We start from the raw sequence: 27,081 nt of genomic DNA on the forward strand, positions 1-27,081 counted from the left end.
CTTTAAAAAATAAGTAAGTATAGAGGGATTGTTAGGGATCGCTAATTTGGCTACTCCACTTGTTCGGCGGGCAGGAAGTGGCCCGGGGAGCGTGGTTTGTGGAACCCTACTCTAAACACGAAAAATGTGCACTTCAAACACATCAGAAATTATGAAAATGACTTCCCTGAATTAGAAGAAATTCTAGACTGAAATATTTCGTAGTTTAACGAGTCAAGAATCATTTGCAATGAAGAAAGTTCTTTATTCAGTGACTCCTCAAACCACCTACATAAATACAAAATATAAACATATCTTGGTTGCAAAAATGTCTAACAGGTGATATTTGTCTTCCAGTCGCAATTACTGTACAGTATGACGTATCTGGATGGAGTCAAAACATGTCAATTATATTTTTGTTGTTTTTGGCTGAGTGCACTACCAACTAAACAAATTCCAATTAGCTGTAAATTTCAAAATTAATTCGGACAGATCCATAATACCAATGTCTAAAATGAGATAAATTACACAGGATCACAAGCACCACAGCAAACAAATATTAAAACAAGACAACTAATTGCTGTAATTGCATCATTAAATTGAAGCCAACTAAAAGTGTTTATTGAAAGATACACAACACAAAGATCAAGGCTCAATTATATCAGATTTGTTAACATAAATACCAGAAGCACCATTTTTTTAACAATTTAGGCAGATTCCCATCAAACTCTTAATTGGAAACTGAAATGTTATAAGTGAAAATAGTAAAAACAAAACAATAAAACATTAGTGGTTAATACAAACTTTAAAGTGACTATTCAACAGAACTAAATGATGGTGCGCATCATTGGTAAATTGTTTTTCCCAAGCTCTCTGCTTTTGACATGCTTTACCTTTGATATTTCATAGAAAGAAAATAAATTATAATCTTAATCCAGTGTTGGTTGTATTGTCCAAAATCATAAAAAAGGGAAGGTAACAGCAAGAATTAAAGCACAAGGACTTTGGGGTTTTTTTGACAATTATTTTTTATAAAACACTCAAGCTTCTATGATAGTTAAAATGTAATTTGGGCCTTTTGAAGAGTCCGACCAAGACAGATCATTTTCTAATGGATTTGGCTTTCTTGGGAGTTTTGGCTGCTCCCTTCTTCTCTGTTGTGTTCACATTATTGTCACAGACCTGACAAACCCAAAGACCTGTGGAGATATACGAACTGCACATTAACTTTACCACACAAAGCATTGTCATCATTCCTGATGTCTATGAACATCATAAGCCACGCATATCTCCACGTACCTGTGGGTATGGAGTCCATTCCCACGCAGAAGGTGTGGTACCCTCGGTCACATTTGTCGCAGAACATCATCTCATCCTCATGGTGAGGCTGCTGACACACAGTGCAGGTCTTACACTCCATACACTGCCAGCTGTATGTTTGGATGACAGACACCAGTTCCCCACTCATGTCCAAGCAGGATGGATGGCCTAAAGTATACAGAAATGATTTTACATTCACAGAAGCAAATATATCTAAAACAAAGTAAGAGAACAAAAATAAGCATGTCAGACGGCAGTGCATACGCTTCAAAATAAAACTTTGATCTAATCCTAAAGCTGTCTTTTACTTAATTTAAATCTAAACTGACTATTTTCCAGAACACACAAACGCAATGTTAATTAAAATATTAGGTAAGGTTTATTGAACAATAGTTTTTTCTTGCCAACAGTTTCACGATGACTGCTTTTATTATAGTTTGGACCATTTATACATAAATCTAGAAAAATTGACAAGGATGCTTCCAAACTGGCAGTTACTTACCACTGTTATCACACTGGGAGCAATGAATAAGAGCTTCTGGTCTCCCCCTCTTGTTAGCCTCTCTACCCTTCTGGCAAATGCCACATATAGCACTGGGAATGACCTTAGGCTGCAAGGGCAGAATAATGCTATAAAAACCAGAAGTATCCTGTAGTCATGGACAATACATGATCAAAATGTTTACTGAAACAACACAATGACTCACAGAGCTGCTATGTCATTGTAAGAGGAGTGACTCTCCTGACACTTCAAAACTCAAATTATTGAGCTTTTAAACATCAGATTTCTTCATAAATTAATGAATGCAGATTGTGGTACAAGTATGGGCTATAAGTAAATTCATAATTTCTTTGATATGATTTATTAGAGAGAAAATTAACAAAATTTCAACACGAACAGATATGAATATCTAAGGTTTGGATTCCTAAATAACATACCTTCAATTCAATATGAGTCACAGAGGAGTGCACAGAGCAGAACAGCGTTAAAGACGTTTAACTGTTTAACTAAAAATGAGAGGTACTAAAGCAGCAAAACGGAGTTTACTGAGTGGGTATATGAGACACAAATGGGAATTCCAGCCTAAATAGGGGGAAAAAAAGGCAGAAGCCTAAAAGAATATAAACAGCAGCCAGAGACAGAAATGAGAAAGGGTTTCATCCCCATGTGCAAAAGTTCATGACAACTCCCTGCAAATATACAGAAAAACACACATTAAATTTCAGGTTACCGGTAATACTTTGTAATGTGTAAAATGATGGTCAAAACTTCATCATACGGAGGACATCCAAACAACATTAATGCCACGACATGTCTTTAAATGAGATATCTAAACATAAGTACTTCATCTGATTGAATCCAGAACTTGATAATGGGACGATATGAATGTCACTTTCGGTATGATCTAAATATTTTTGTTAACTGTGGTGTGTGTCACTGTTCAAAACTATGCAAACCTTGTGTGACCAAAGGTAGACAGAGCAAGGAATAATCATAAGTAATGTTAGAAGCAGTTGATAACATCAGTGATGTAACTGATACATTATACACACTGTATTCATTAAAATGTAAATAATTAAGATGAACCTGTCATGTTAATATAATAGCTTAAATACAGTTTTCAAACTATAAATATAATCCCATATGTGTTATATTCTGAATATCTGTCTACAGAAGCAAAGTCAATATAGTTACATTCTAATAATTTGTTTTTATTCATGGGCTGAATGCAAAACACCAAAGTCCTCTTTAACTGCTGCACATACACTAAAGGAAAGTTGTTATTATGCAGTCACACAGCCAGGACAGACAGGAGTCCAGTTATTTAAAGTCTGCTGTTACATCTTGCATGTTTGAAAAGAAACTCCCTAGAAATGGGTAAATCTTTTATCTACCAAGATCTGCTTTGACTGATTTAACAGAAGTACAGAATGTATTTCTGTAGAGTACAGGAATTTTTTTTTAGTCACCAATTTTACTAAATTCTGGCTGCTATTGTGCCATGTTCTGTGCATCAAAAGTTTTATCTTGGATAAAAGTTCAGGTCATAGCTAAAACACAAATATATTGATAACTCTCTGAAACAAGTTCTAAAAAAAGACCAAACCCACACCGCATAGCTGAGCTGAATCCACCAGACTTACCTGCAACCATCATGCAAATGGTGATACAGCATTTTCTAGATGCTGAACTTTATCCTTGAAAAATGTTGGCAGTGGAAGATAGACAGTATTTCTCGAAGATAGTGTTTAGTCTCATTATTCGACCTGACCCATAAACATGCTATGACTGATCCATGGCTTACAGGCTACTTCTGGCTCAGCTCAGCCAAAGTGTGAACAAGGTCAGCTAGTTCTAATCTCTACAAGGTCAGCTAAACCCCATATTCAACATTTAACAGTAAATAACCATGTATAAAACCAAGTATATTATTCCAACACACAGGCTTAGGTGCATTCTACATTTCAGATATAAATGTTCCATCACAAATTGTGTGCAGTTTATATTTCTATGACTTTAAACAAAAAGTATTTTCTTTTCAAAAACTTAAAAACTAGCAGCCAAAATGTCGTCCTACTTGTCTTGGAAGTATTTTTTGTGACAAGTCAGGACCAACAAGAGTCATTTTGAAGACATTCCAAAAGAGAGGGGGGAAAAAAAACCAAAAATGAAAGTGCAGAGAATCAGAAACAAGAAACTGTTCCTTTACAATGTTCTTATTGCTCAGCAACGTGGGGGTGCAATGAACCACACAGTAATAGTAAAAATAAAAAATGGGACGAAGGAACCCCACAGTGTGGCTCTGTGCCGCACATGCTGTCTGTCTACAAAGTCACCACAGCTAAAAAGCTGACAACATGTAGAAGTCAGAGAAAGGGAAGAAAGTAGGGAAGGGTGGCAAAATGGATGAAGTAAGTAAATAGTAAAAATAAGAGGAGGGGGAGTACAGTACTGCTGCTGTTGTTGGAGAAGAGTTCAGGTGGTTTTGTCCTCTACCTTGTAGCCTGTGGCAGGTTTGTGGGAGGCAGAGTGACGATGACTACCCTCTTTGCCCTTGAACTTGTGACCATGTCCACCTCCTCCCTCCTGGCTCTCCATGTCAGATGCATTTCCAGAAGAACTGTCCTGTAGAGGAAAACAGGCAGGGGATGGGGGGGGGGGGATAATATGACATTTTAGAATTTATATCTGTGTCGACTTATAATAATTGCAAGATATGTATCTTACTGATGAGTTGTTTTTCTTTTTCTCATCGTTTCCATCCTCGGCATCATCTGAGTCAGGTTCAGAGTCCAAGGCAGGCAGGTCTGGGTCAAGTGGAGGCTCATACAAAGCGGTATTCAGTGGTAAGTACCGCAGTTCATTTGGAGTGTATCTGTTTGTTATATAAAACAGTGATATATTAGAGATAATACACAGCACAATGGGTAACACCTCCAAAAGCATCAGCCTAAACATGTAATATACCTTTTGTAGTATTCCTGGAACTGTCCTGGTATCAAGGCTACAGGATAGGGTCCTGTCCTTGTTAACTCTGGTGCCAGCACCTTGAATCTTCCCTGAGGGACCTGGATAATCTGAGAAAGATTACCAAACCCCATGTAATTGAGTGAATGAAACACAAATTTAACCTTCAAAAATTCATGCACAGGACATGGACATTCATGAGCCAGGTGGACATTTAGATCTTGAGATTTTTAAGGAGAAACACCTTTTTATGACTACGGTATGCACTCACATGTGTCTGGAGGTCAAAGTAAGCTCTCCTCTCTTCCATACGCTCCCTGTTGAAGTTGCTGTTGAATTCTGCAGCTTTTTTAGCTGCTTTCTTTATGTACTCTGGAACCTTGCTGGCTTCCACCTTCTGGAGGTTCTGCTGTTGCATTTGCTGCAGACATGTACACATTGGTGCCAGCTACTGGTAGCTGCTGAAAGCAAACACTGATAGATCCCATTTGTATATTACTTACGGAGTATTCTTTAGCTATCCTCTGTCGTTCTCTCTCTTGCAATATAACTGAATACTCAGCGTGTTTGGTGGGATATTCCTTTATCATCAGATCTATCACCTCATCACTCCGTAGAGCTGTAAGACCTGAAAAAAGGGAACACACTGATATCACATATTGTACCTTAGCCATATTGAAACATTTTGTGTCCAAGATGATGCGCTTACCCAAAGTACACTGGGTCTCAGTAATGACATTCAGTTCTCGCAGATACAGCTTTTCTTTGTGAGACAAATCTCTTCGCTCCAAATCTACACAGCAGCAAGGACAAGTGTCAGGAAACATCACTATTCAGATACTCTGAACACCAGTGGAGTGCAGTGTATGTGCATGTTCAGATGTACTTTATACATTCATGTATATTACTTAATGTGTGTGTACTCAAAAGAGTTTAAAAACAGTTATTTACCATGTGGGAATTAATAAATGACTTTTCTTCTAGTATGACTTACTAACTCAACCAGTATTCTCATGCATAATAATTGTAACACACTCTTGAAGTGCTACAGTGTTAAATGGTGTTTTCTTTACAAAACGGCAGCTGTATTGACGAACAGTGTTTCTTCTCAGTGTTTCTTCCTTACCTGGATATTTCCTCTTAAAAGAAGTGACTCCCAGGTACTCGCTGACTTGTTCCTGCAGCATGTAATACTCTCCTGTGTCATCTGGAGGCCACTTGTACTCTGTCAGATTTTCTGCTGGGAAATATGTCAGGCTGGAAGGGGAATGGAGGTTTTAGCAAGTGCATACAAGATGGATTTCAAGGTAATAGGCCCAAATTATTGGTATAGTCTATTTTAATCTTAATTGATGAAGGGGTAATGTATAAATCCAGTTAATATTAGCAGATAGTAATAAAACTGATTGATCTATCAGTTTCCACAGATTTCCTAGCAACCTACCCAAGATCTTGGCTCGAGGTATCGAAGCTTCGTGAGCTATCACCTGAACCCATTCTCCGTCTCTTGAGAGGCTGGCTCCCATCATTGGACTCATCTTCTAGTATATCCTCCTGAACATGAAAATTATTTTATTAATTGAATATTCACATTAAAATATATTTCCTCAGTATAATTTCAATTTAATTTATAATTAACTACGGTCTTACTAACCACCAGCTATCTTAATTCCTCAATATGTATCCAAAATAAAGAATAGAAAACAAGTTCAAATACTGTAAAACTATTTTTTTCTTAATTTGTTGCCATTTTTCAACAGTATATGATATACATACATACACACACACACACAAATTCTGTAAAACTTGTATGAAGTTTGCAAAGTACTGGGGGTGCTAAAGTTATAGCTGCCAAATGGGTGGGTGGATTTTAACCTTGTTTATCAATGCCACAAAAACGATGTGAATTAATTGATTTTTTTCTTTAATGTAACTCATTTGAAAACAAAGCGGTAATGCTAACAACGCAAGCGATTGACATCTGGACCACGGTGTCGCATAAAGAAGCAGCTTGCCGAGTAAGCTCCCATACTGTCTGAAAACCAAATACTGCTCATCATCGCTGTACACAATTCACCTTTTCAGACTGTGCTCCGGGAGTAGCGGGGTTGCTGTCACAGGGTGGCCTAACAGGGAGCACAGTAGCCATATTTCACTGTACAATCCCTGCGGCTAAGTTAGCTATCAGCCTTCGTTTTCTTCTTCTGGTGTGGTTTATTGGTAGCTAGAAAATAGGTTAGCGCGACCTTTCGGCTTGGAGGAAAGGCTGAAATGAACTGATAAATACCTCGTCAAATTTTGTATTTTGTCTGTATTCTATTTCATATACATAGACTGTGATCAAAAGATAGACATATAGTGCTCATCTGAAATTGAACAACAGTTGTTTGTACCAGAATTTAGTAGCTGGACAGCGCTACAAAACAAACAATCGATGCTACAATACTTGGCAAATTGCTTTTATTTTGAAAGCACGAACCCCAATCAGGAAGTCAGGGGTAAAATCAGCTGGAATCTGGCAGGACAGTTTTGTTTAGCTAGCTAACGCCAATCTATTTGCATTTCTCCAGTTTTTCTATTTGCCGTAAAAACGCCACCTTGGCGATGTCGGAGTCATACGGTAAGATGGCTGTTATTAAAAAAGAAAAATATAAACCCAATAACAGTCTTCTGTAACACTGGGAATTTTGAAGATGGAGCAGGGGTGCCAAGAAAGCTTTTTTTTTCTCATCTTTCATGTGTAACTGACAGGCTAACCACCGTTGATGACGGTTGTTGACCTTGGAAAAATGTCCCATCGATGCGTTAAATAATAGCTAGGTTATTGTAGACTTTACGGTCACCTCATAGACAGGCTGCAAGCCTACGCGTCCTTGCAAAAGACAGTCTGGGCCAGGGTACAATTCTGTCTCGGCTGTGGATGATGGAGCTGCAATGAATGTCCTATAAACGGACCTCTTTCTTAGTGAACATTTCCTGACTTATTATTGTGAATAAAGTAATTATTGTGATACATTAATACAATGTTGCAACTCTTCAGAATAAACATATGGGGAAATATTTGCACAACCATATAAATGAATATATATTGTAGTAATCATTAGTGAACATTTACTGATCGAAAACCTAAGCATATAAAAGACGGCCTTTTGTGAATAAATCTAAAACGAAAGATTTATGTTGTCAGTGTAATGTTATTGCTGCACTTGTGTTTCAGATTTCCTGTTTAAATTTCTGGTGATTGGCAATGCTGGAACGGGTAAATCCTGCCTCCTGCATCAGTTCATAGAGAAGAGATGTGAGTCTTAAAGCTGCTGCACACCATTCATTATTGTGTAGTTAAAATGACGTGATCTATAGTGATTGAATCAAAACTTCTGTTAAAACACTTCTAAGTATTTTTGATGCGTTTTTTTTTTTTAGTTAAGGATGAATCCAATCATACAATTGGAGTGGAGTTTGGTTCCAAGATCATCAATGTAGTCAGTAAAATGGTCAAACTGCAGATTTGGGACACTGCAGGTCAAGAAAGGTTTAGGTAGGGAAAATATTACATCACTTTCGCAGTTGACCTCTTGGCAGCTTTAATCTGCAAAATCTGAATAACATTTCATGGTTTTATTGTTTTTTGTCAGGTCTGTAACCAGGAGTTACTACAGAGGAGCAGCGGGTGCTCTGTTGGTCTATGATATTACAAGGTAAATTGGCCAATTAAAGAATATATTCAGACTGATATTTAAGGACACAACTCAACCTATACTCCCTTTCAAAATTTTGCCTTGTGGTTTGCAGTCGAGAGACATACAATGCTCTGACCACATGGCTGAGTGATGCCAGGATGCTGGCCAGTCAGAACATCGTCATCATCCTTTGTGGAAATAAGAAGGACCTGGACGCTGACAGAGAGGTCACCTTTCTCGAAGCTTCCCGCTTTGCTCAGGAGAATGGTACACATGGAAACAGAATATTCTGGGATTTTAGGAGTGATTTTAAGTAAAACTATAAATTTGGAGGCCTTGAGAACAAACCCATCTCATGGCCACATGTGCATATTACATCTACAGTATATAAGAATCCAAACTGCGGTGTTATTTTAATTTTCCATTCCATTTTCCATTTTATTTTGTAAATTTGGAGATTTTAGATTCTATAAGATCTCCAGAGTAAAGGTGGCCTAAATGTGTTCATATAAATGTCTTATGTGTGTGTTTGTTTGTTAGAGCTAATGTTCCTGGAGACCAGCGCGTTGACAGGAGAAAATGTTGAAGAGGCCTTTGTCCAGTGTGCTCGGAAGATCCTGAACAAGATAGAGTCAGGTAGGTCTGATCTTCTCCTGCTGACATAAAAACCCTCACCCTGGAGGTCTTCTCATCTAGACTATATAAGCTAAATTCTGTGTCACCCAATTAGAGAAGTTCAGATGTCCGAAAATATTCACAAGCTCTTATTGACAAAAACGTTGCAAACTTTTGAAAGACCAAACTAATCTGGTCAAATTTCCAGGTGAATTGGATCCAGAGAGGATGGGCTCAGGAATCCAATATGGTGATGCAGCGTTACGCCAGCTTCGCTCCCCCCGCCGTGCTCAGCCACAGAGCACCCAGGAGTGTGGGTGCTAGTTGGCAGACCAGGTCTCTTCAGAACTGCGGATGTAGTTGTGCGTGTGTTTCAGGCAGGTGTGTTTTTACAAGACAATTAACAGCTGCCTTTAAACCTCGCCTCAGCAATTTACACACTGTACAGTTTCTGTATAGAGAACAAAGCATGTTTTATGGCAGCATTAATTTCTGAAGAGCTCTTAAATGCATATTGAATGAGAGATCATATCAGCTGATGTCCTGTGATCCCGTGTTATTATTGGTTTCTTGTCATTGGCCGTTTGTATTATACTCTCGATGATCAGAGAAGATGGTATGGATTATATTCTGTCCATTCATTTCTAGTCAATTTAACACTTCTCCTCTTCTAAAGGATTTGAAACACTGACTCCTGTCTCTGAGTTCAAAATATTTTCTATTTATGTGACTTTCCCACTTAACTACTGCCACCAGTGTGCTAATACTGACATAATAGTTTTAACTATGCTATAAAACCATTTTAAATTATTATTTCATGACTTAATCAGCTGTGTTTCACTTTCCTGTGTATAATTTATTTTTTCCTCCTTTCCTCCTGATGTATTCAGCTCAGCAGTTGAGCACACTCACACCACTGTACAATATCAGACATGATTCCAGCCACATTAGTTTGCCATTTTGTGTTTGCTGTCCTGCTGTTTGTTTTTACTTATGTATATCAGTTTCTGTCTTAATTACTAACATGGATTTTTAGGTTATCGTGTATGATAAAAGCATATGTTTTTAAAATAAAGAAGAATACATACAGCAGCTTCTTCAAACATGTTTGTGTAAGGTGTGATACAGTTTTTACAGTCAGAGATTTAACAGTTAAAACACACTATGATGTTTAACCTCTTTCCTCCGCTGTTACACCTGTTAAACCATCAGTACAGGTGACTAAAGCAGCACACTTGAAACAACCCTAATGTGTCTTTTTGCTGATGCTTTTGTCCAAAGCGACCTACAGTGAGACAGCACAGTTTAATGAGAGGTAGGCAGAGAGACTTTCAATTAATGATTGGTATCAGTTACTGAAAAAATATTAAAGAATGAGTTCACAGATCACTATAGTTCCACCATGGTAACTTTTCAAATTTTAAGAGTAATATTGCACATTAATTCACATCCACGGACTGAACTGTTGAAACAATCAGAAATCAGTTTTAATTCTGAAATAAAAGGCCAAGTTGGAACATTAAAAAAAAGAAATAAGTCATTAAATAAAATTTCATTTAGGAAAAACAGTATATAAACACCAAAAACTCATTGTGGTACACATGTAGTTAGAAGTGGAACTAATAAAAGCCTGATTGATCTATAGCATGAGTGAAATTCAGACTAGTGAAACAAAAGCACCATTTATGTTCACATAAATTACACAGGAACTGTTGAACATTAAGCCTCATGTTGCATAATCAGCTTTAACCAAAAAGCTTAAACCACAGTTCAGCAAAATAAGCACAGATCCCAAGTTAGTATGATGGAAAAATATTGAAAAGTGCCCCTAAAATGTAAATCTTCACAGTCAAAATCACACCTTTTCACTAATTTCACACATTCATATCACCAGAATGATGAATGATGGCAAACACACACAGCAATGATAAATGTGGTGACTTCTCTACTTTAAGCCAATAATACATAAAAGTATTTAAGGTGAAAACATACCGTAGTTTGTACAGATTTTCCCTGTTGGTGTAAACCTCACTTCAGTGTTGCAGTCCTCCACCCTTAAAAACAGATGCTTACATAAACATTTAAACAGGATTCCAGACGCTAAATTGGCTAAAAAGCCTCTCAATTTCACAAAGGGCATCGATGAACGTTATCAACAAAAGTTGTGATCATTTCCTGTTAAATATATGAGCAAACTGCACTGCTCAGTGTTCATATTTGGTCATTATTAATCAGAATTGCCCATAAGAAAACAGCTACATGTATTCACACATGCTATTCTGTATTGTGGGATTCCATGGTGACTTAGTGTGAATACATGTTACATTCCATGTGGCCTCTCTTTAAAGGGACAATGTTGGTTCCATTACACTTTATTCACATTTATTTTCTCTATCCCGTAAAATGAGTATTCATGTGGTTAAAGTTTTTTTTTTTGTCAGTTAATGTGTTGAATGAGAGAATGATGCACAGTTGGAGCACAAGGCTGTACTCCATACCAGCACCTTCTGTGTTTTACAGAAAATGATGGCTTAACCTTTACATTTTTAAACAGTAAACCTGCTTCTGTGTTTGTGTCCTAACGAGAACGTACAGAGAAGCAGCGCATGTACTCCGTCAGCCAGGGGTTAAATTCTGGCTGCACCACCTTTCTTGCTTTGACCAGATCAGCAGATTTGGCTCTCCGGCACTCCGCCCTCTGAATTTGGATCTGACGTTCCACTTCCCGTCTGGTCTTGGCACGAAGAGCAGATTCGTGGATCTACCAGGGGGAGAAGGAGATGAATAACCATAAGATTCAGCCACAACGCCACTTTGTCACACAGTGGTACGCCCAGGGAGCTTACCTCGCGGGTTGAAGCTGCAGGGCAAACGTTATGTGTCTTTCTACCTGCCATGCTTGCGTCCTTCTCCCCTGAACCATAGAGAGCAAAAGGATGTCTTCTGTGCATACTCTCCTCCCTGCGCTGCTGTGTGGATGCAGCACTTACCCGCCAGGAGCGCTTTGAGAACTTTGAGGGTTGAGTCTGTTTGGTTTGACCTGCTTCTTTTTCTACAATGAGAACAGATAAAATACTAAAATTTTCTGCTGTTGCATTTCCCTGTGTGGGACAAATAAAGGAATCTGAATCTGAAAATATCAAAATTAAATCGAAACTCTGCATGATGGAAAGATGATTAAAATATCAATTTAAATGAAAATGGGATTTTACTTTGTCATTTTGAAAGTTTATAGGATTTGATAAAGCACAAGTTTGGAAAACATTTAAGTCCTTAAATGTAAATGATGCATCCTATTTCTTTTTTTTCCAGAATTATTTGGGCTTTGTTTTGGTTTATCCTTGAGTTCAGGTCCATATTCAAATTTCAACTGAGAAATTCTGAGATAAAAAATATATATCTGCATACACATTTATATACCCTCAATAACTCTCTTTTCATTTGCAGAAAATAATGGAGAAAAAAAACAATACAGTAATCTTTCAATTACCTTATAAAAACAAAATATCTGTCAAAATTGTAATGCAGGAAATTTCTGGTGGCATAAAAACAAAATTTCTTAAAAACTACATCAGAAGCTCTAAATAAATGTGTAGAATTTCTGGAATTACCTTTTTGATTTTTAGTCATCGTTAACTGTTTGCCTCCGTTGCAGACTCTCTCCTCTTGCGCTTGTGTCCCTCTGGCACCGGTTTCACCATTAATTACCAAATGGGGAGCTGACATTTGGACCTCTTCTAACTCATCTTGAAGGGGAAGCCTTGGTACCATTGGGTCAGGCCCCAGTCGGTCGCCACACGCCTCCGTGTGGGCCTCTGGTCTCACTTTCGAGAGAGACAGGGGGCTTCTTCCTCCGGAATCTGAGTCAGTATCGGAGCCTCTCCAGAACCAGGGGTTGTGGGTTTGCTCAAGCAGCCTGCGGGTCAGTCTGTATTTCAACGTATCCTCATAACACTTGTTGTAGGTCTCCCATTTGGGGTCTTTAAATTTCTTCATGTACTCCGAACGGAGTCTTCTGGTAACCATGTTGTCGCCTAATCAGAAAAAAACGGTTAGGAATGTACCGTAAAAGGCCACGTTGCTAAGCACAATAACTGGTAGGTGAACAGGTCATCAATTTTTGGTTTTAATCGTCTTTTAGACAAATATAAGGCATAAGATCATCTCAAAAAATTGGTTGTTATCGCCGCCAGATATTTAAATATAACGTAAAAGAGTTTGGACCAATGGAACATCTGGGGGCGTCGCCCTCCAACCAGGACACTTCCACTTCCGCTTTACTTCAACCAATAACATCCGGTTAGCTTAGTCTGGCTTCTGAGCGCCGAGCTTGACGAAAAAAAATCGCCGTTTGTCTGACTGAACGCAGAACTTCATTAACTCTAAATCAAAACAACAATTTTCTGTTGAATTTCAGAACGGTTTATTGACTCGTGAACAGCAGAAACTTCACGAGAATGTTGACACTGACATCTCGTCATCTGATAGGTTCTCGCGATGTAAACGTCCGTTTACTACCACTACAAAATAAAGGTCGGCTATAATGCATTAAAAGAGTAACTGTTTGTTGGCTGCAAATAACCAACCCACCATTATATTAACATATTACTCCAAAACATGGCCTACCCACAGGTGCATTTGAATGTCCGTACAATTAACGTAGGCTATCAAACGTAGGCATCGTATTATATTACAAAAACCCGACTGGCTACTAAATCGAAAACTGTTCCTGTGTTGTGCAGAATCATTGTAAAATTTGTTGTACCATTTAATTCATAAATGTTTATCATCGTGAACTTATGTAATATTAAGAATCGCCGGTCGGTATTGGCTAATATAAACCACAGCCTTAAAGTCTCTCTGACAATCAATCAAATTCTGGCAGCACTAGACAACCCCTCTAAGAATCTAAATTTAAATACAGTAAATATACTTACTCTGGGATCGTATTACACCCGAAGCTGGTGCTGAACAGATGGCAATCGAGTTGCTGCCTTACACGCTGGTTACGTCATTTAGCTCCGCCCACTTGGAGAAGCAGTCAGTAATACGGTCAGCGTGATGATGAACTTTAGGTTGCAAATAACCACGTAAATAAAGAAATTGTAAGTGCTTTCTTGTATACGAGACAGACAATAGGCTAAATTGCATGATACGTTCTTCTTGTGGAAGGCAATCTTCACATTTGTTTCGTACAACTGATCCACCTCAAACGTCACATTGATTGACACATTGCGGCATTCTTGTATCTGGGTTCGACAAACTTAAATGCATCACATGTGTCCTTGTAAAAATATCCAAGGTTATTCATTATAGCCACATGACAGTTCAGTCCGCTCTGAATGATCTGGAACGGCGCTTCTCGACGCACGCTGCAGGCGCATGGATCTTCTGCAACTCAAATGCAAACTCAAATCCGACAACTTGCTGTGTCTCTATGCATATAAGGCTGTGCTGCGGAGATGCCCCCTGGGTCTGGTTTTGTCCAAAGATGGTCTGCGGGCCGGTCTTACATTCATAGACGCGCAGCGGTATACAGAGCCAGGTGTCGGATGTCGCAAGTGACAGATTTGATGGGTCTAAAGCGGGGTTGCTGTTGCTCGAACACATTCTCGGTAAGTCAAATTGCTGGACCTTGACGGCATGCCTAACCCTGTCATCAAGCAGCCTCCAATCAACAGACCGATCAAGAATCCCATCTCAAACTCATCCTGCACGAACGTCGAGAGGGGGGGGGGGGGGGGGGGGGGGGTGTAGCCGATTCTTTGGTCCGGCACTGACCAGGTCCACAACCACTCAGGGCTCTTCTCGTAAATGCTTTATGAGTAGAAATGTGTCGAAGAAATTATTACTTTTGTATATTGATTATTTTATATTTACATATCTAGAATTCTTTGCTCGTCGTCACAGTCATTTCTAGATCAGCTGATACCCTTCCTTTGATAGAAAACAGGGCCAGGGGCTGATATACCAAATAATGGACTTTAATTAATTAGTAATATGTATATACAGTTATACATTACCATGTGTTGGGCAACATGTTGTTGTTATTTTTTTTATTTATTTTTTGTGGTGTATGCATGGTTCAGTTTTGGTTTTTCACAGCCTCTCTCTGTACAACACAGTCAACAGACAGCTACAAAATATGCACATTTTAAAGGATAAGAATGCATATGAATGTCAATAGCAGAGACAAAAAGTCCATTAAGAGCAGAGTGTTGCTGTGCCGCATAGGTTGATCCTTCTCGACTGGTCTCAAGACAGCTGGTGGTGCAAAAGATGAAGAAGCTGGACAAGAAGGTGGGGGATTTAGAAGCACTTCCTGTGGACAATGCTGGGGCCTGCCTCGTCGTACTCCTGCTTGGAGATCCACATCTGCTGGAAGGTGGACAGGGAAGCCAGGATAGAGCCACCGATCCAGACGGAGTACTTCCTCTCGGGAGGGGCAATGATCTAAGTGAGAGATAATGAGGAAAATCCGTCAATATTCCCGCGGTTTTAATTTACTTTAGTTTATTTTTGTATCTTAATTTTGACCTTGATCTTCATGGTGCTGGGGGCCAGAGCAGTGATTTCCTTCTGCATACGGTCAGCAATACCAGGGTACATGGTGGTACCACCGGAGAGCACATTGTTGGCGTACAGATCCTTACGGATATCGATGTCGCACTTCATGATGCTGTTGTAGGCGGTCTCGTGGATACCAGCGGACTCCATACCTGATCAGGTAAAATAACTGCCGTTAACACGAGGACAGGTAACCGGGACTGATCGGTATTTATCGTGGTCTAAATTCACAGGCAATTACCAATGAAGGATGGCTGGAAGAGGGTCTCGGGGCAACGGAACCTCTCGTTACCGATGGTGATGACCTGCCCGTCGGGAAGCTCGTAGCTCTTCTCGAGGGAGGAGGAGGAGGCAGCGGTGGCCATCTCGTTCTCAAAGTCCAGAGCCACGTAGCACAGCTTCTCCTTGATGTCACGCACGATCTCACGCTCGGCTGTAAAGGGGCAAATTGATCAGAGAATATTCAAGGCTCAAAGCGCAGTGTATTGTGGGCGGCGTTAAAATTTTTACCAGTGGTCACGAAGGAGTAGCCACGCTCAGTCAGGATCTTCATCAGGTAGTCGGTCAGATCGCGACCAGCCAGGTCCAGACGCATGATGGCGTGGGGCAGAGCGTAACCCTCATAGACTGGGACATTGTGGGTCACACCATCACCAGCATCCAGCACAATACCTTAATGAGGGCAGCCGATTGTTTAGTCAACTCACCCTTACACCAGATCCACACATCGATTTTGAGCGTAAATATGTGAAACACGAATGAAATGGAATCATAAATATGCACATAAGCTGAGAGTACAAGGGATAAGCTTAACACGGCCCTAAAGCGCTGGCCGTTCGTGCGTAAAAGCTATGCGCAAAAAGGCCACAATGACCTAATGGGAATTATTTGCTCAGTCAGTGCGTTTCTACAAGTTGATCTGATCTATTTGTAACGGTTTAGAATTTAATTGTAATAATGAAGCCAGGTGTGTTTTGTTTACTGCGTGTAATAGTTCGTGTCTCTGTTATAACGCTGATATGCAGCAGTATGCAGCTGTCAGTCTTACCAGTAGTACGGCCGGAAGCGTACAGGGACAGCACAGCCTGGATGGCCACATACATGGCGGGGACGTTGAAGGTCTCAAACATGATCTGGGTCATCTTCTCCCTGTTAGCCTTGGGGTTCAGGGGGGCCTCTGTGAGCAGGGTGGGGTGCTCCTCGGGGGCCACTCTCAGCTCGTTGTAGAAGGTGTGGTGCCAGATCTTCTCCATGTCGTCCCAGTTGGTGATGATGCCATGCTCAATGGGGTACTTCAGAGTCAGAATACCTCTCTTGCTCTGAGCCTCGTCGCCGACGTAGGAATCCTTTTGACCCATACCGACCATGACACCCTGAAGGGAGAGGAAAATAGGAGGTGACGGAAACGTTAGAGCGACGTTAAAAATAGCCAAAACGTCATATCATTTGCCTGTCCCAAATTGCGTAAAAAGCCCCAATCACTAATGCGCCAATTCCTAGCAGGAGTGTAGGGATTGTTTCTCTTCGTCTAAAGGTTGCTGATAAAAATATATACCAAAATGGCATGACTAGTGTCATATTATTGATTGTCCAATAATGTGACGAAAATGTTACTTTTGGGTTAGCTATATACATGTATTTTGTTTTCAAATGTATATGTTATGATACTCCCTTTACAAGCTATTGTGATTTTTTTTTTTTGCCCTCTTTCTTATTCACTGCATACAAGAAAATCTTCCAGTCAGCTATAAATATTGTCGGAGGTTTACCTGGTGACGGGGACGGCCGACGATAGAGGGGAACACGGCCCTGGGGGCATCGTCTCCGGCGAAGCCAGCCTTCACCAGCCCGGAGCCGTTGTCGCACACAAGGGCGGTAGTCTCATCGTCGTCACACATGGTGGCTTCTATAAAAGAGGGGAAGATGAAGAGTTCAGCCTAGTCACACAGAAATATTGTGTAAATGACACAAGTAATTTCCCCGATAAATCCTTATTTATCCTTAAGGTCACTCTTACCTGTCTACATATCAAGTTAGGTGTATTTATTGCATGTATTAACTAATAAAATAACTGCCATTGCTTGTGTACTGAACATTTTTAATATAACATGTCCTTCGCCCTAATTGCTTCCACGGCACATTTATGCGCAAGTCTTTACGCATGACGCTTGAGTTAAACATCCATTATAGGTGTAAAGAATACATTGATGATGATAAAAGTCACATCAGATTACCATACAATCTGACAATTTAGGTGCAAAATCACAAGTGAATTAAATATATGAAAACAGCACGTATCTAGTAAAGTAAAGTAAAAATCTCCGTCTGTCTCTCTCTCAACCCCCCCCCCCCCCCCCCCCTAAATAAGAAACTAAACCAATAACTAAACGGGAAAAAAAACCCCAAAACTAAACAGGAAAGCTCTGTTACGGCTCAGTCTGAGCTACCAGACTGGATGAGAAGCTTCAGAAGCGGGCTGTTCCAGGGTCTTACCTTAGGAGTGTTTCTGCGGCTCGGAGAGAAAGACCCAACCAGTGCTGCTGCTGAACCAGCTACGGCTCTTTGTGTTGCTGGTTCATCTTTTATACCCTACCTCCACCATTCACAAACCTCAGCACTGGACCCATCCCGGCCCTCTGCCATATTAGGACGCCACCCGGTCGGGGAATTGGGGGAGGAGAGGGGCGCAGCAAGAAGGAGGGAGGACGGGCAAGAGGGGTGCCATCCATCGAGATTCAGGGGATGTCCGTGAGTGACGGGGTGCGCCCCCGACGCAGAGAGAACAGGTGCCATAAATGGAACTGTCGTTCTGGCCTCCCATGGAGCCCCGCGGTCCCACCTCGAGGGCCGTATAAGGAGCGTGTTGGCCACTGGAGGTTTCGAGGATAGACGCCAGTTGCTACCAACCAGGGTTGTAGATTTACAGTTAGTGGGACTCCACTGGCCTTAAAATGGAAAAATGCTGAGGTCATCAGATTTAGAAGAGAGTGTGCAGAAAACGATTGACTGACAGCTCAACCAGGGACTGGCCTCCAGCTGACAGTTCAATTTATTTTTATGTTCATAAATACCGATTGGAACGCTGTTCACCAATAACTAAACAATTCACACTAACAGAAGCATTATATTATCAATGCATTACATATTGTAATCTCTTTCGCCACCGTTTGCATGCCTGTAACATTTACATACTGACAGAATACAACAACTGACAATAAAAGTCACTTATCTGAAAAATGGTTATGCTGAAAATGGACATCTGATATTGAAAGAGGACTAGAAAAATAATTTAATTGCAATAAATGAAAGGAAATGAATGGAGATAGAAGCTTTGGGAATAGTTTAAAAGAAAAGCACTAATGTAGGTTTAATTTGTTGAATTGAATGAGGCTCAGAAGTCATCAAAAGACAGCTGAGGATTCCTGCTGAAAATAGCTAAAAGGTGCAGACATTGTACTGCACATGGCGAATGCATGCAAATAAGGCAATTGAACACATGGTTTTTTAATTTTCTAGCTTTATAAACTTTACTTTGAATGACATATTTGGTGCTTTAAAGCTTGATTTATACAGTGGCAGTATTTGTGACTTGGATTATTAGAAGCCACAGAAGGCTTCAGTATGTATTTCAAATTCTGAGACATGACATGGGAAGGTGTGTGAGTGTACATAGTAATTTTCACAATCTGCTGTTATTTCTAGGTTTAACAACAATTTATGCACTTATAATCTATATTTCACTTTTTTTTATTAGTGTAATTAACTAAATGGGATCAACGCTAGGAGTGTATGTGTGTGGCTGTGCACGCATGCACACGCCCACGTGTTCATGACCAGGAGTCAGGTAGGGGAGGGGGCTGCAGTGAAGGTAGAGCTACTTTTATGCACTTGTGGTGAGGCATTTTGGAATTACACCTAAAATGTAAAAGGGACTGCAGTTGGCAGGGAGTGAGAGGAGGAGATTAGGGGACTGAGTAAGGAGGAGGAAGGGGAGGACCTGCAAGCGGTTGTCTCTTGTATGGACTCAAGGAAGGGGAGGAGATTGAAGAAGGTGAAAGGGTGTGTGGGGCAGGTGGCAGAAAAATGAATGCCGTTTGTTTCAATGTTTGTAGCCAAGCCAGCAGAAGGAAGAACTTTGGACAAGGGATTTTTTTTGTTTTAAAATTGTGAGTGTTTGCATGCTATTCTTTCAGCCAGAAAAATAAAAGTGGCACGAGTTCTTGGTCAGAGCATGATTGTTCAAGATGATTTCAAGTTTTCTTATCAATTCACTCACGTTTTAACTAAACTCTGCTTCTGTTTTTGACACAGAGGGTGAAAGTGTCAGAAAAAGTAAGATTAGTTCAAGTCTGGGCATTGATTCCCCAGAACAATATACCCAAGTGCCCTGCTTTTTACAGATTTGCTCTAGAGTAGATTTTAATGAGTTTCTCAGGTTAGGATCCGAGGCTCTCATTCTACTGAAAATATTGTGTTCACTTTAGTTAGCCTTCGACCATGCTGCATCGTATAAAAACATATATGATATTAATTACATATTGTTCTTTACCTGAAAACATGACTGTACTCATTAAAATATTCTTTTATGAAAAACAGCAGATCATGTCTCTCTTGAATTCCTCCAATCAGCCATGTCAGAGTAAAAATGAGATTCAAACAAAACCCTTGAATTGAAAGAACGATTCTATTTTTGCCACCCGTTCTCATGAACCTCAGTTCCACTAGTTCCTCAAATAGCCCAGGGTCAATACATAGAAAAGTGAGAGGAGCTGAGGCACACGGAGCTGATATTAGAAACCCATAGTTAGCCAACTATATTAGCCAGCTGAGAAACCCTCTACACACAACAACTGCTGCCTCTGTTGGAGGGGTTAATTTAAACTCACACATGTCTTCACTGCTTATACAAACATTAGGAGCAACCATCTATTAGCATGTCCAAACATTTTATCATTTCAGTGTTATTTCCAACACAACTGCCTCCCGAGACTGTACCTTTTACAAAATTCAACACCAGAAAATGCAACTTTTTTTGTTGATTCAGTTGGTATAAATGTAATCATAAAAGACTTTATAAACCGGCAACAAGGATCGATCATAGATCGATCACATGTTCTGCTCTGATTACCATTAGGTTTTCTGTGGGTATAATGATCTGGATTGATATGAAACTTAGTAAAGACCTATGCAGCAGTCCCACGAATAGAGAGGCAATCTCATTACCTGTTGATTCCATAATGCACTGCATCCATTTATATCAAATACCCGGGAAATTTAAGAAAAAGAAATGTTCATGTTCATGTTAAGGTAGTAATCTATATTTTATTTGTATATTTTGTCTCATCTTTGTTAACTGTTGGTTTATTTTAACATGTAAAGTGTCCTTGAGTCATAGAAATGCACTTATTAAAAAAGGTTTATATAAGGCAATTTACCCAAGTGTAAAATAAGTTTTACGGACATATATAACAAAATAATTAAAACATTCCAATTTTATAAAATGCAGTGTGCATCTCAGCAGTATAAAGTCAGACAACTGTAAAGAAAAACTACCGTAATCATATTTTATTTAGAGAGAAATTTATTAATTTATTTACCACAAAAATATGTATGAATGTACATTACATATTCTGATCAGAGTATTTCTATCTCTTAACAAATACAAATCAAAACAATGGTAATAAAAAAAGAACAGATTTAAGGTTTGTTATGCTAAAACATCAAAATTTCTATGACCACGACTGATTTTGTGTGTAGAAAAATATGTCTGACATTTAGTGAAATATCTCTAAAAATTATAAAGAGATTTCAGTAAAACATTCAAGAAATGTTGATCTTGGGACAAAGAAGAGCTGATTAAATTTTGTTGACATTCTGGATTTTGATGGGACTTTAAACATTGATTTTCCATATATCAAAGCCAACGGGGTTTGATCATAAAGCAACCTGTGATATATATATACTAGTATCACCACTGCTGCTCTCTATATACTGTTCTATAGGTGTAGGTCACAATATGTGGGGAAATGACCTGCTCGGTGGAGGTCTGCACGCTCCAGGTAGCACCTCTGAAACCTTCAGCAAAACCTTGAGACATGTTTTAACAACACACACTGAAAACTCTGGCTTATTGAAAGTTAAATTACTCTAAAAAGGTTCTACAGACAAGTTTCAAGTTTAAAATAAATGTTGCATTGTGCCCGTCATACCAGAATGATGCTGTTTTAGTAATAAAAATGGTGGAACACTTTCGTGTCACTACAACTTGATCCTGTCACAGCCAATAGTGAAGCCAATAGTGAAGCCTCTTACACCAGTGATTAAAACAAAACATTCTCTTTTCCAATATCCACTTGGCAACTTTCAGAACAATTTTTCATATTTTCCATGAATTTCCAATCAAGTGTCTTCATTGTTAATCTATTATCCTATGATTATTTCTGCTCTTCTTAACCATTTGTCAGCCATCTCTACTTTCATAACTGTCTAAATTGGCATACTTCTTTTCTACCAGCCACTGACCTCATCACATAATCTCACTTTTATCATTGTAGGAACTACTACTAGAACCACACCTCTCAGCGAAGTGCCTGTTTCTGTTCTTCTTGAAGGAATGCCTGTTTCTCCATTAGTTTTCTGAACAGGCCTTGTCTGTTGGCCAGCAGCTCTCTGTGCTGCCCTACCTCTGCTATATGCTGCTGGTCCAGCACAGCAACAGCATGAGCATTCTGGATTGTGGTCAGGCGGTGAGCAATAACCATAACTGTTCTTCCTGAGGGTATAAGAAATAGCAAACATGTGAACAATAAACTCAAAAGACTTTTCAGAGCAAATCAAACAAAAGCTGTCATAAAATAATTTACCATCCATCAGACGCTCCAAGGCTTCCTGCACCAGTAGCTCATTCTCAGCATCCAGAGCACTGAGGATTGATGAACGGTCAAACAAATCTGCTTAACTGTACTATGTAGTTCTAGTTACTGAATTCTGAAACAATTCCTTAATCACCTGGTAGCTTCATCTAAAAGCAAGATCCTGGGATTCTGAAGAGATAACAGAGGAGAACATTATTTCACAAACAGTTCAAATCCAAGATTTGATGAGCTTCCAGAACCAGCATGTTATGTTACCTTGAGTAGCGCTCTGGCTATGGCTATCCTCTGCTTCTGACCACCTGAAAAGTAAAGTACAAGTAACAATGGTAACAGAATTTCAACACCAGTTTTGCTCTTTAACCAACAATTTCAACATGAATGCTACAATCTTCCCTGAATAAAAATATTTTACAGCAAAACGAGTAAAGGGAGGTAAAAGATGTTCTTGCTGGTAAATCAGGTGTGATCGTAATGTCTAACCTGAAAGCAGCACTCCTTTCTCCCCCACCACAGTGTCAAAGCCCTTTGGGAAAGCCTGAATGAAGTTGTAAGCATTGGCCACTCTGGCTGCTCTGAAGATGTCCTCATTGCTCACAGCTTCTGGGTCTACGGCACCATATGCTATGTTATCTCTGATAGAGCAGGAAAACAGCACCGGCTCCTGGGAGAAAATCAAGGAAAGCCACAAAAATTGTTATTTAGAGGTCCTTAATGGTTCTATTCATGTGTGATGTCACATGGAAAATTCCAATTTATCATTTATCACCTGGCTCACAGTTCCAATCTGACTCCTGAGCCAATAGGGATTTAAATCCCTGATGTCATGACCATCAATAGTGATATAACCTGGAAAAAAGGCAAAACCATCACAGGCGATAACCCCCCCCCGAGCAAATCAATTTAAGTCTCACCAGCATCTGTGTCATAGAGTCTCAGTAGCAGGGAGACCAAAGTTGACTTTCCAGACCCACTGGATCCAACCACAGCCATAATAGTACCAGCTGGGACATTTAGATTGAGGTTCCGGAAAATGGGAGCGTCCTTGCGGGTTGGATAACTAAAAGAAACATTACAAAACTCTAGCTGACCCTTCAACTGCTCTGGAGGAAGCACCAAGCCTTCTGTGGAGGGACAGAAAAAAGGGGGCGAAAGAAATGAAAATGTTTTTAATAGTTCGTTTAAAACAGCATAGAAATTAGGAGAGAAATTACCCAGAAACAGCCTTAATTTTAAGGCCAGAGATATTTTATTTACAATACATCACATTAGTAAATAATGCATTTCTGGCAGTTATTGAAATGTATAATTATATGTATGTACTAAACAATATAAACAATTTATATACAGTATGAATATTACACAAATATGCCACAAAGGGGGAAAAGCTTTCCTTGTGTATGTGTACTAACCATTTAAGGGAAACTCTGGCTGTCTGTCCAGCAGCTCCCACAGTCGGGTACCTGCTCCAAACCCCTTCATCAGCTCAGAGTAGAAAGAACTCAGACCTGCAAAATACCAACCTATGAATCTGGTGTTGTCACAGTGATCGATATGGCACAGACATGAAGTGAAAATGAGCACCTACAGTTTACCTGCAATACTGATGCCAACCCAGAAGGTGTACATGAGAAATGATGAAAGCTCCCCAACACTCAAGTGCTGACTGGCCATCAGGAGGCCTCCTTTGTAGAGCACGGACAGGATCATGATGTTACCGCTGAGGCCAGTCTGAAGCACACACAACACACACCCCTATAAGGCACAGCTGTCATCTTTTGCATGCTTAGACATCATAATCCTTCATAATAACTTAAAAATGTCTTATAAAATGTCCATTCTTTTTTAAAGGATTTGCAAACAAATCAAATGTCTAAGAATAAAGGCTTCTGAACACAGCCTTGATGGTACGGTACACCAAAGGCAAGATTGTGATACTGTACTTTGTATCTACAATCAAATCACAAACACTCACCACACCATAGAAGCCAGCTCGTATTACAGCTTCCTTCTTGGCCAGAAAGAACACCTCGTCTGTCTTCTGTCTGTACGCTCTGACCTCTGACAACTCTTTGCCAAACGCTCTCACTGTCCGCATGTTGCTGATACGCTCCTCTGCCAACTTCCCCCAAACACACACGCTTCATTAACTGCAACTTTATCACTATCATATGTATAACAGGAATACTCAATAAAGATATTTTTATATAATACAAAAAAAATACTAATCATTTTATGAAGCTAACTTTTTCAATATCTAAATCACAGAAATAAATAAATACAGGCTCAACAGTTTTCAGTAGAAAAACCTGATTAGAACCTTTATCAGTTTAAAGGTTTGATTTGGGTATTTACCTTATCCATTACTGATATTGTTTGAGGCATTGTTTACCTGTGTGGTTCGTGCGAGTGCGTCCTGTGTGCATTTGGAGATGGAGCGTAGGTATCTACCGTAGACTATTGCAAGACCAGCCAAAGGAGGGACAATCAGTAGCACAAAGCTTGCTAAACTTGGGGAAACATAAAACTAAGAGAAAAGGGATGCAAATAAATAAATACACAAAAATTATGCTGAATTCATGTCAGAAATATAGACGTTATGACAGAAGAATTTCTCATGAAACCAATCTCTTTTTACTGATTACTCAGAAATTTTACTTTGTTTTTGCTAAAGTTTGCTAAAGTTGGTAATCACTTTTACTTACATGGTGAAGGTCACATATGTTACAAAAACTATAAATATATATGTTTACTATTTAAGTTGGTCATTTTAAACCTTGGATATAAATGTATCCTACAGCTGTGATGTATCATTACCCCATAATCTTAATAAACTTAACCTTGAGGTCAGACTCACCATCATACTGACACCAGCAACAGCCTGAGCAACAGCTCTCAGTCCATCGGACAGGTTGTCAGTGAGGGAGCGGCCTACTACTGCAGTGTCAACAGACAGACGGTTGATAAGTTCGCCCGTCCGTGTCTGGTCAAAAAAAGCCACTTCTTGTCTAAGGATAGAGGAGAAGACCAAGGCACGTAGATTACGAACAATCTTTTGACCTAAAGAAGAAGAAGAAGAAACAACTCGTGATGACAGTATTTTGACAAACGCGATTAGTATTAATCAAATTATGGCACATTATTTATTTGTTTCTATTATTCTGGTGATAATATAGTTCCTATGCACACAGTTTAGAAGTTCATGAGGTAAAATTGAAATGTTGCTGCACTCAGACTGTTTTTGCAATTGAAACAACACATATCAACAGATTCCAGCAGCAAATAACACACTCTAATTTACTCATCCTTAGTTTATCCTGTAAAGTATCAGTTGATGGCCTCACCTGAAATCTGCATGAGGTAGACTCTGGCAGCATTAGCTGCACTACCACACAGGAATACCCCCGTCAGCGTGATGCACAAAGAAGTTAGGGAGGCAGTCATTGTGTCTGTGTCTATTTCGCTGCCGTAAATGGTGTCAATCACTTTACCCAAGAAAAAAGGTGCTGACATAGTGATTGCACTGGATATGGTGAGGAATCCCACAGCAGCTGGGGTGACAAACAGAGAAAACTTTTGGTAAGACATCATCATCACATCTTTAAAAAGGCAATCTTTCAACAAGGAAACCCCATTACCTGCAAGTCTGCATCTTTCAGATTGCGCTAGTTTTAATATTCTTTTGACATCATCCAGGGGGACGGTTGTCGTTGGGACCGTCGGTGCCTTCAGTGATTCGGCCGGTGTTGGAGAAGAAGCGGCTGAAGAACTGGCAAAGGCACCGTGCGTGTTTGTGATTATTCGTGCTTGGTCGGCAGGGGTGTGTAACGCTCTATAGCGATTACATGGCAGCACGACAATGTCCTTCCCAGGTAAAGAGATGTAGGAAACAGGTGTTGCTCCAATGGTGGTCGCCGGTTTGAGCCTGTGAAAAGCAACGGACGAGGTCAGCCGCTGATCCAGCCATAGCATCCTGGGCTGTGTTAGCTTGAATTTGTTCATAAAGACACCACGAGTGCATCTTAGCACACGAATAAAAAGAAGCATCTTCCTGATTCTTGCCAAAAATTGAAACGAAGTTAAATAGCTTTACGCGGCTTCCTCATTCGGTTTCAGTGTTGGATGGTCTTAATTTGTCCGCCCGCAAAAGCATTTTTTTCTCCTTTAGCTGTGAAGTCAACGCACAGTATCCATAGTCGAGTCTTTGGCGCTTCTTCCTGCTACATTGTAGGATTGAAACCGTTATTGTTTGTTTTATCTGGTCCAGGCAGCACCCTAACTGGGCTTATCTGGTATCGATGGAAGGTAACACCCCGCCTGTCACTGTCATCTGTCGCAGAAAATATCGATGGCCGATGGCGGAAGTGAAGATACAAGATACCAATGACCGGGAAGAGCCCAAATGCTACGATGGACTAAAATAAAAAAATATACCGTAACTGAAAAGGGATAATGGGCCAGGACAGAATAGGTGACACCACTTAAGCTACCGTGTCCACACAGGTCTTCCGCAAACCACACACTAGAGTGTGTGTGTCCGAAACCACACACTCATTCCCTATTCACTACTCACTACATG

General features: G+C 39.8%; 5 protein-coding genes across 10 annotated transcripts; 1 reads left to right on the plus strand and 4 right to left on the minus strand.

Annotated features, from left to right (window-relative positions):
- Positions 1 to 226: 226 nt before the first annotated feature.
- On the minus strand, positions 227 to 6,999 carry phf10 (PHD finger protein 10). Its single transcript, XM_011609605.2, has 12 exons — positions 6,846 to 6,999; positions 6,213 to 6,322; positions 5,895 to 6,025; positions 5,478 to 5,561; positions 5,272 to 5,396; positions 5,040 to 5,189; positions 4,769 to 4,878; positions 4,529 to 4,676; positions 4,298 to 4,426; positions 1,802 to 1,910; positions 1,279 to 1,467; positions 227 to 1,178 (listed from the first exon to the last, which is right to left on the minus strand). The coding sequence occupies exons 1-12, from the start codon at positions 6,915 to 6,917 to the stop codon at positions 1,081 to 1,083; spliced, it is 1,455 nt and encodes a 484-aa protein (XP_011607907.1). The 5' UTR covers positions 6,918 to 6,999; the 3' UTR covers positions 227 to 1,080.
- A 237-nt stretch (positions 7,000 to 7,236) lies between these two features.
- On the plus strand, positions 7,237 to 10,153 carry rab4a (RAB4a, member RAS oncogene family). The gene is made up of 7 exons (XM_003969467.3): positions 7,237 to 7,388; positions 7,986 to 8,066; positions 8,192 to 8,306; positions 8,404 to 8,466; positions 8,561 to 8,715; positions 8,989 to 9,084; positions 9,272 to 10,153. Exons 1-7 carry the CDS (start codon positions 7,373 to 7,375, stop codon positions 9,385 to 9,387), a joined length of 642 nt encoding a protein of 213 aa, XP_003969516.1. The 5' UTR covers positions 7,237 to 7,372; the 3' UTR covers positions 9,388 to 10,153.
- ccsapb (centriole, cilia and spindle-associated protein b) lies at positions 10,154 to 14,747 on the minus strand. Of its 6 annotated transcripts, none has more exons than XM_011609608.2 (6): positions 12,675 to 13,316; positions 12,054 to 12,115; positions 11,910 to 11,977; positions 11,711 to 11,824; positions 11,056 to 11,117; positions 10,154 to 10,348 (listed from the first exon to the last, which is right to left on the minus strand). In XM_011609608.2, exons 1-6 carry the CDS (start codon positions 13,087 to 13,089, stop codon positions 10,272 to 10,274), a joined length of 798 nt encoding a protein of 265 aa, XP_011607910.1. In that variant the 5' UTR covers positions 13,090 to 13,316; the 3' UTR covers positions 10,154 to 10,271. The 6 variants fall into 6 exon arrangements, 5 of the variants coding, with proteins under 5 accessions (XP_011607910.1, XP_011607908.1, XP_011607909.1 ...); XR_003890479.1 differs by having other exon boundaries at positions 10,333 to 10,348; positions 11,657 to 11,824; positions 12,675 to 13,312; XM_011609606.2 differs by having other exon boundaries at positions 11,657 to 11,824; positions 11,910 to 12,115; positions 12,675 to 13,313.
- Positions 14,748 to 15,026: 279 nt separating this feature from the next.
- On the minus strand, positions 15,027 to 18,280 carry acta1b (actin alpha 1, skeletal muscle b). The gene is made up of 7 exons (XM_011609611.2): positions 18,124 to 18,280; positions 17,400 to 17,536; positions 16,679 to 17,003; positions 16,141 to 16,302; positions 15,872 to 16,063; positions 15,601 to 15,782; positions 15,027 to 15,516 (listed from the first exon to the last, which is right to left on the minus strand). Exons 2-7 carry the CDS (start codon positions 17,526 to 17,528, stop codon positions 15,373 to 15,375), a joined length of 1,134 nt encoding a protein of 377 aa, XP_011607913.1. The 5' UTR covers positions 17,529 to 17,536; positions 18,124 to 18,280; the 3' UTR covers positions 15,027 to 15,372.
- Positions 18,281 to 21,193: 2,913 nt separating this feature from the next.
- Positions 21,194 to 26,844, minus strand: abcb10 (ATP-binding cassette, sub-family B (MDR/TAP), member 10). The gene is made up of 14 exons (XM_003969491.3): positions 26,141 to 26,844; positions 25,847 to 26,053; positions 25,360 to 25,562; positions 24,895 to 25,029; positions 24,478 to 24,624; positions 24,098 to 24,233; positions 23,915 to 24,010; positions 23,417 to 23,626; positions 23,272 to 23,351; positions 22,986 to 23,166; positions 22,761 to 22,804; positions 22,639 to 22,673; positions 22,494 to 22,552; positions 21,194 to 22,402 (listed from the first exon to the last, which is right to left on the minus strand). The coding sequence occupies exons 1-14, from the start codon at positions 26,547 to 26,549 to the stop codon at positions 22,209 to 22,211; spliced, it is 2,136 nt and encodes a 711-aa protein (XP_003969540.2). The 5' UTR covers positions 26,550 to 26,844; the 3' UTR covers positions 21,194 to 22,208.
- Positions 26,845 to 27,081: the final 237 nt, after the last annotated feature.

Source organism: Takifugu rubripes, chromosome 13 (genome assembly GCF_901000725.2).
Source record: "Takifugu rubripes chromosome 13, fTakRub1.2, whole genome shotgun sequence".
NCBI lineage: Eukaryota > Metazoa > Chordata > Actinopteri > Tetraodontiformes > Tetraodontidae > Takifugu > Takifugu rubripes.

Coding starts and splice junctions, on each gene's coding strand:
- phf10 (XM_011609605.2), bottom strand. CDS start 6,917: ATGGCTACTGTGCTCCCTGTTAGGCCACCCTGTGACAGCAACCCCGCT. Junction 5,562..5,894: donor TTTTAAGAGGAAATATCCAG/GTAAGGAAGAAA, acceptor GCTGCTGTGTAG/ATTTGGAGCGAAGAGATTTG. Junction 4,879..5,039: donor ACTTTGACCTCCAGACACAT/GTGAGTGCATAC, acceptor AATCTTTCTCAG/ATTATCCAGGTCCCTCAGGG.
- rab4a (XM_003969467.3), top strand. Junction 8,467..8,560: donor TTGGTCTATGATATTACAAG/GTAAATTGGCCA, acceptor TGTGGTTTGCAG/TCGAGAGACATACAATGCTC. Junction 8,716..8,988: donor CCGCTTTGCTCAGGAGAATG/GTACACATGGAA, acceptor TTTGTTTGTTAG/AGCTAATGTTCCTGGAGACC.
- ccsapb (XM_011609606.2), bottom strand. CDS start 13,089: ATGGTTACCAGAAGACTCCGTTCGGAGTACATGAAGAAATTTAAAGAC. Junction 12,116..12,674: donor GATGACTAAAAATCAAAAAG/GTAATTCCAGAA, acceptor TTCTCATTGTAG/AAAAAGAAGCAGGTCAAACC. Junction 11,118..11,656: donor AGTACATGCGCTGCTTCTCT/GTACGTTCTCGT, acceptor TCTGTTTTTAAG/GGTGGAGGACTGCAACACTG.
- acta1b (XM_011609611.2), bottom strand. CDS start 17,528: ATGTGTGACGACGATGAGACTACCGCCCTTGTGTGCGACAACGGCTCC. Junction 15,783..15,871: donor CTTCCAGCCATCCTTCATTG/GTAATTGCCTGT, acceptor TTACCTGATCAG/GTATGGAGTCCGCTGGTATC. Junction 15,517..15,600: donor CCAGCACCATGAAGATCAAG/GTCAAAATTAAG, acceptor TCTCTCACTTAG/ATCATTGCCCCTCCCGAGAG.
- abcb10 (XM_003969491.3), bottom strand. CDS start 26,549: ATGCTTCTTTTTATTCGTGTGCTAAGATGCACTCGTGGTGTCTTTATG. Junction 24,011..24,097: donor GGTTGGCATCAGTATTGCAG/GTAAACTGTAGG, acceptor GGTATTTTGCAG/GTCTGAGTTCTTTCTACTCT. Junction 23,627..23,914: donor GCCAGAGTTTCCCTTAAATG/GTTAGTACACAT, acceptor GTCCCTCCACAG/AAGGCTTGGTGCTTCCTCCA.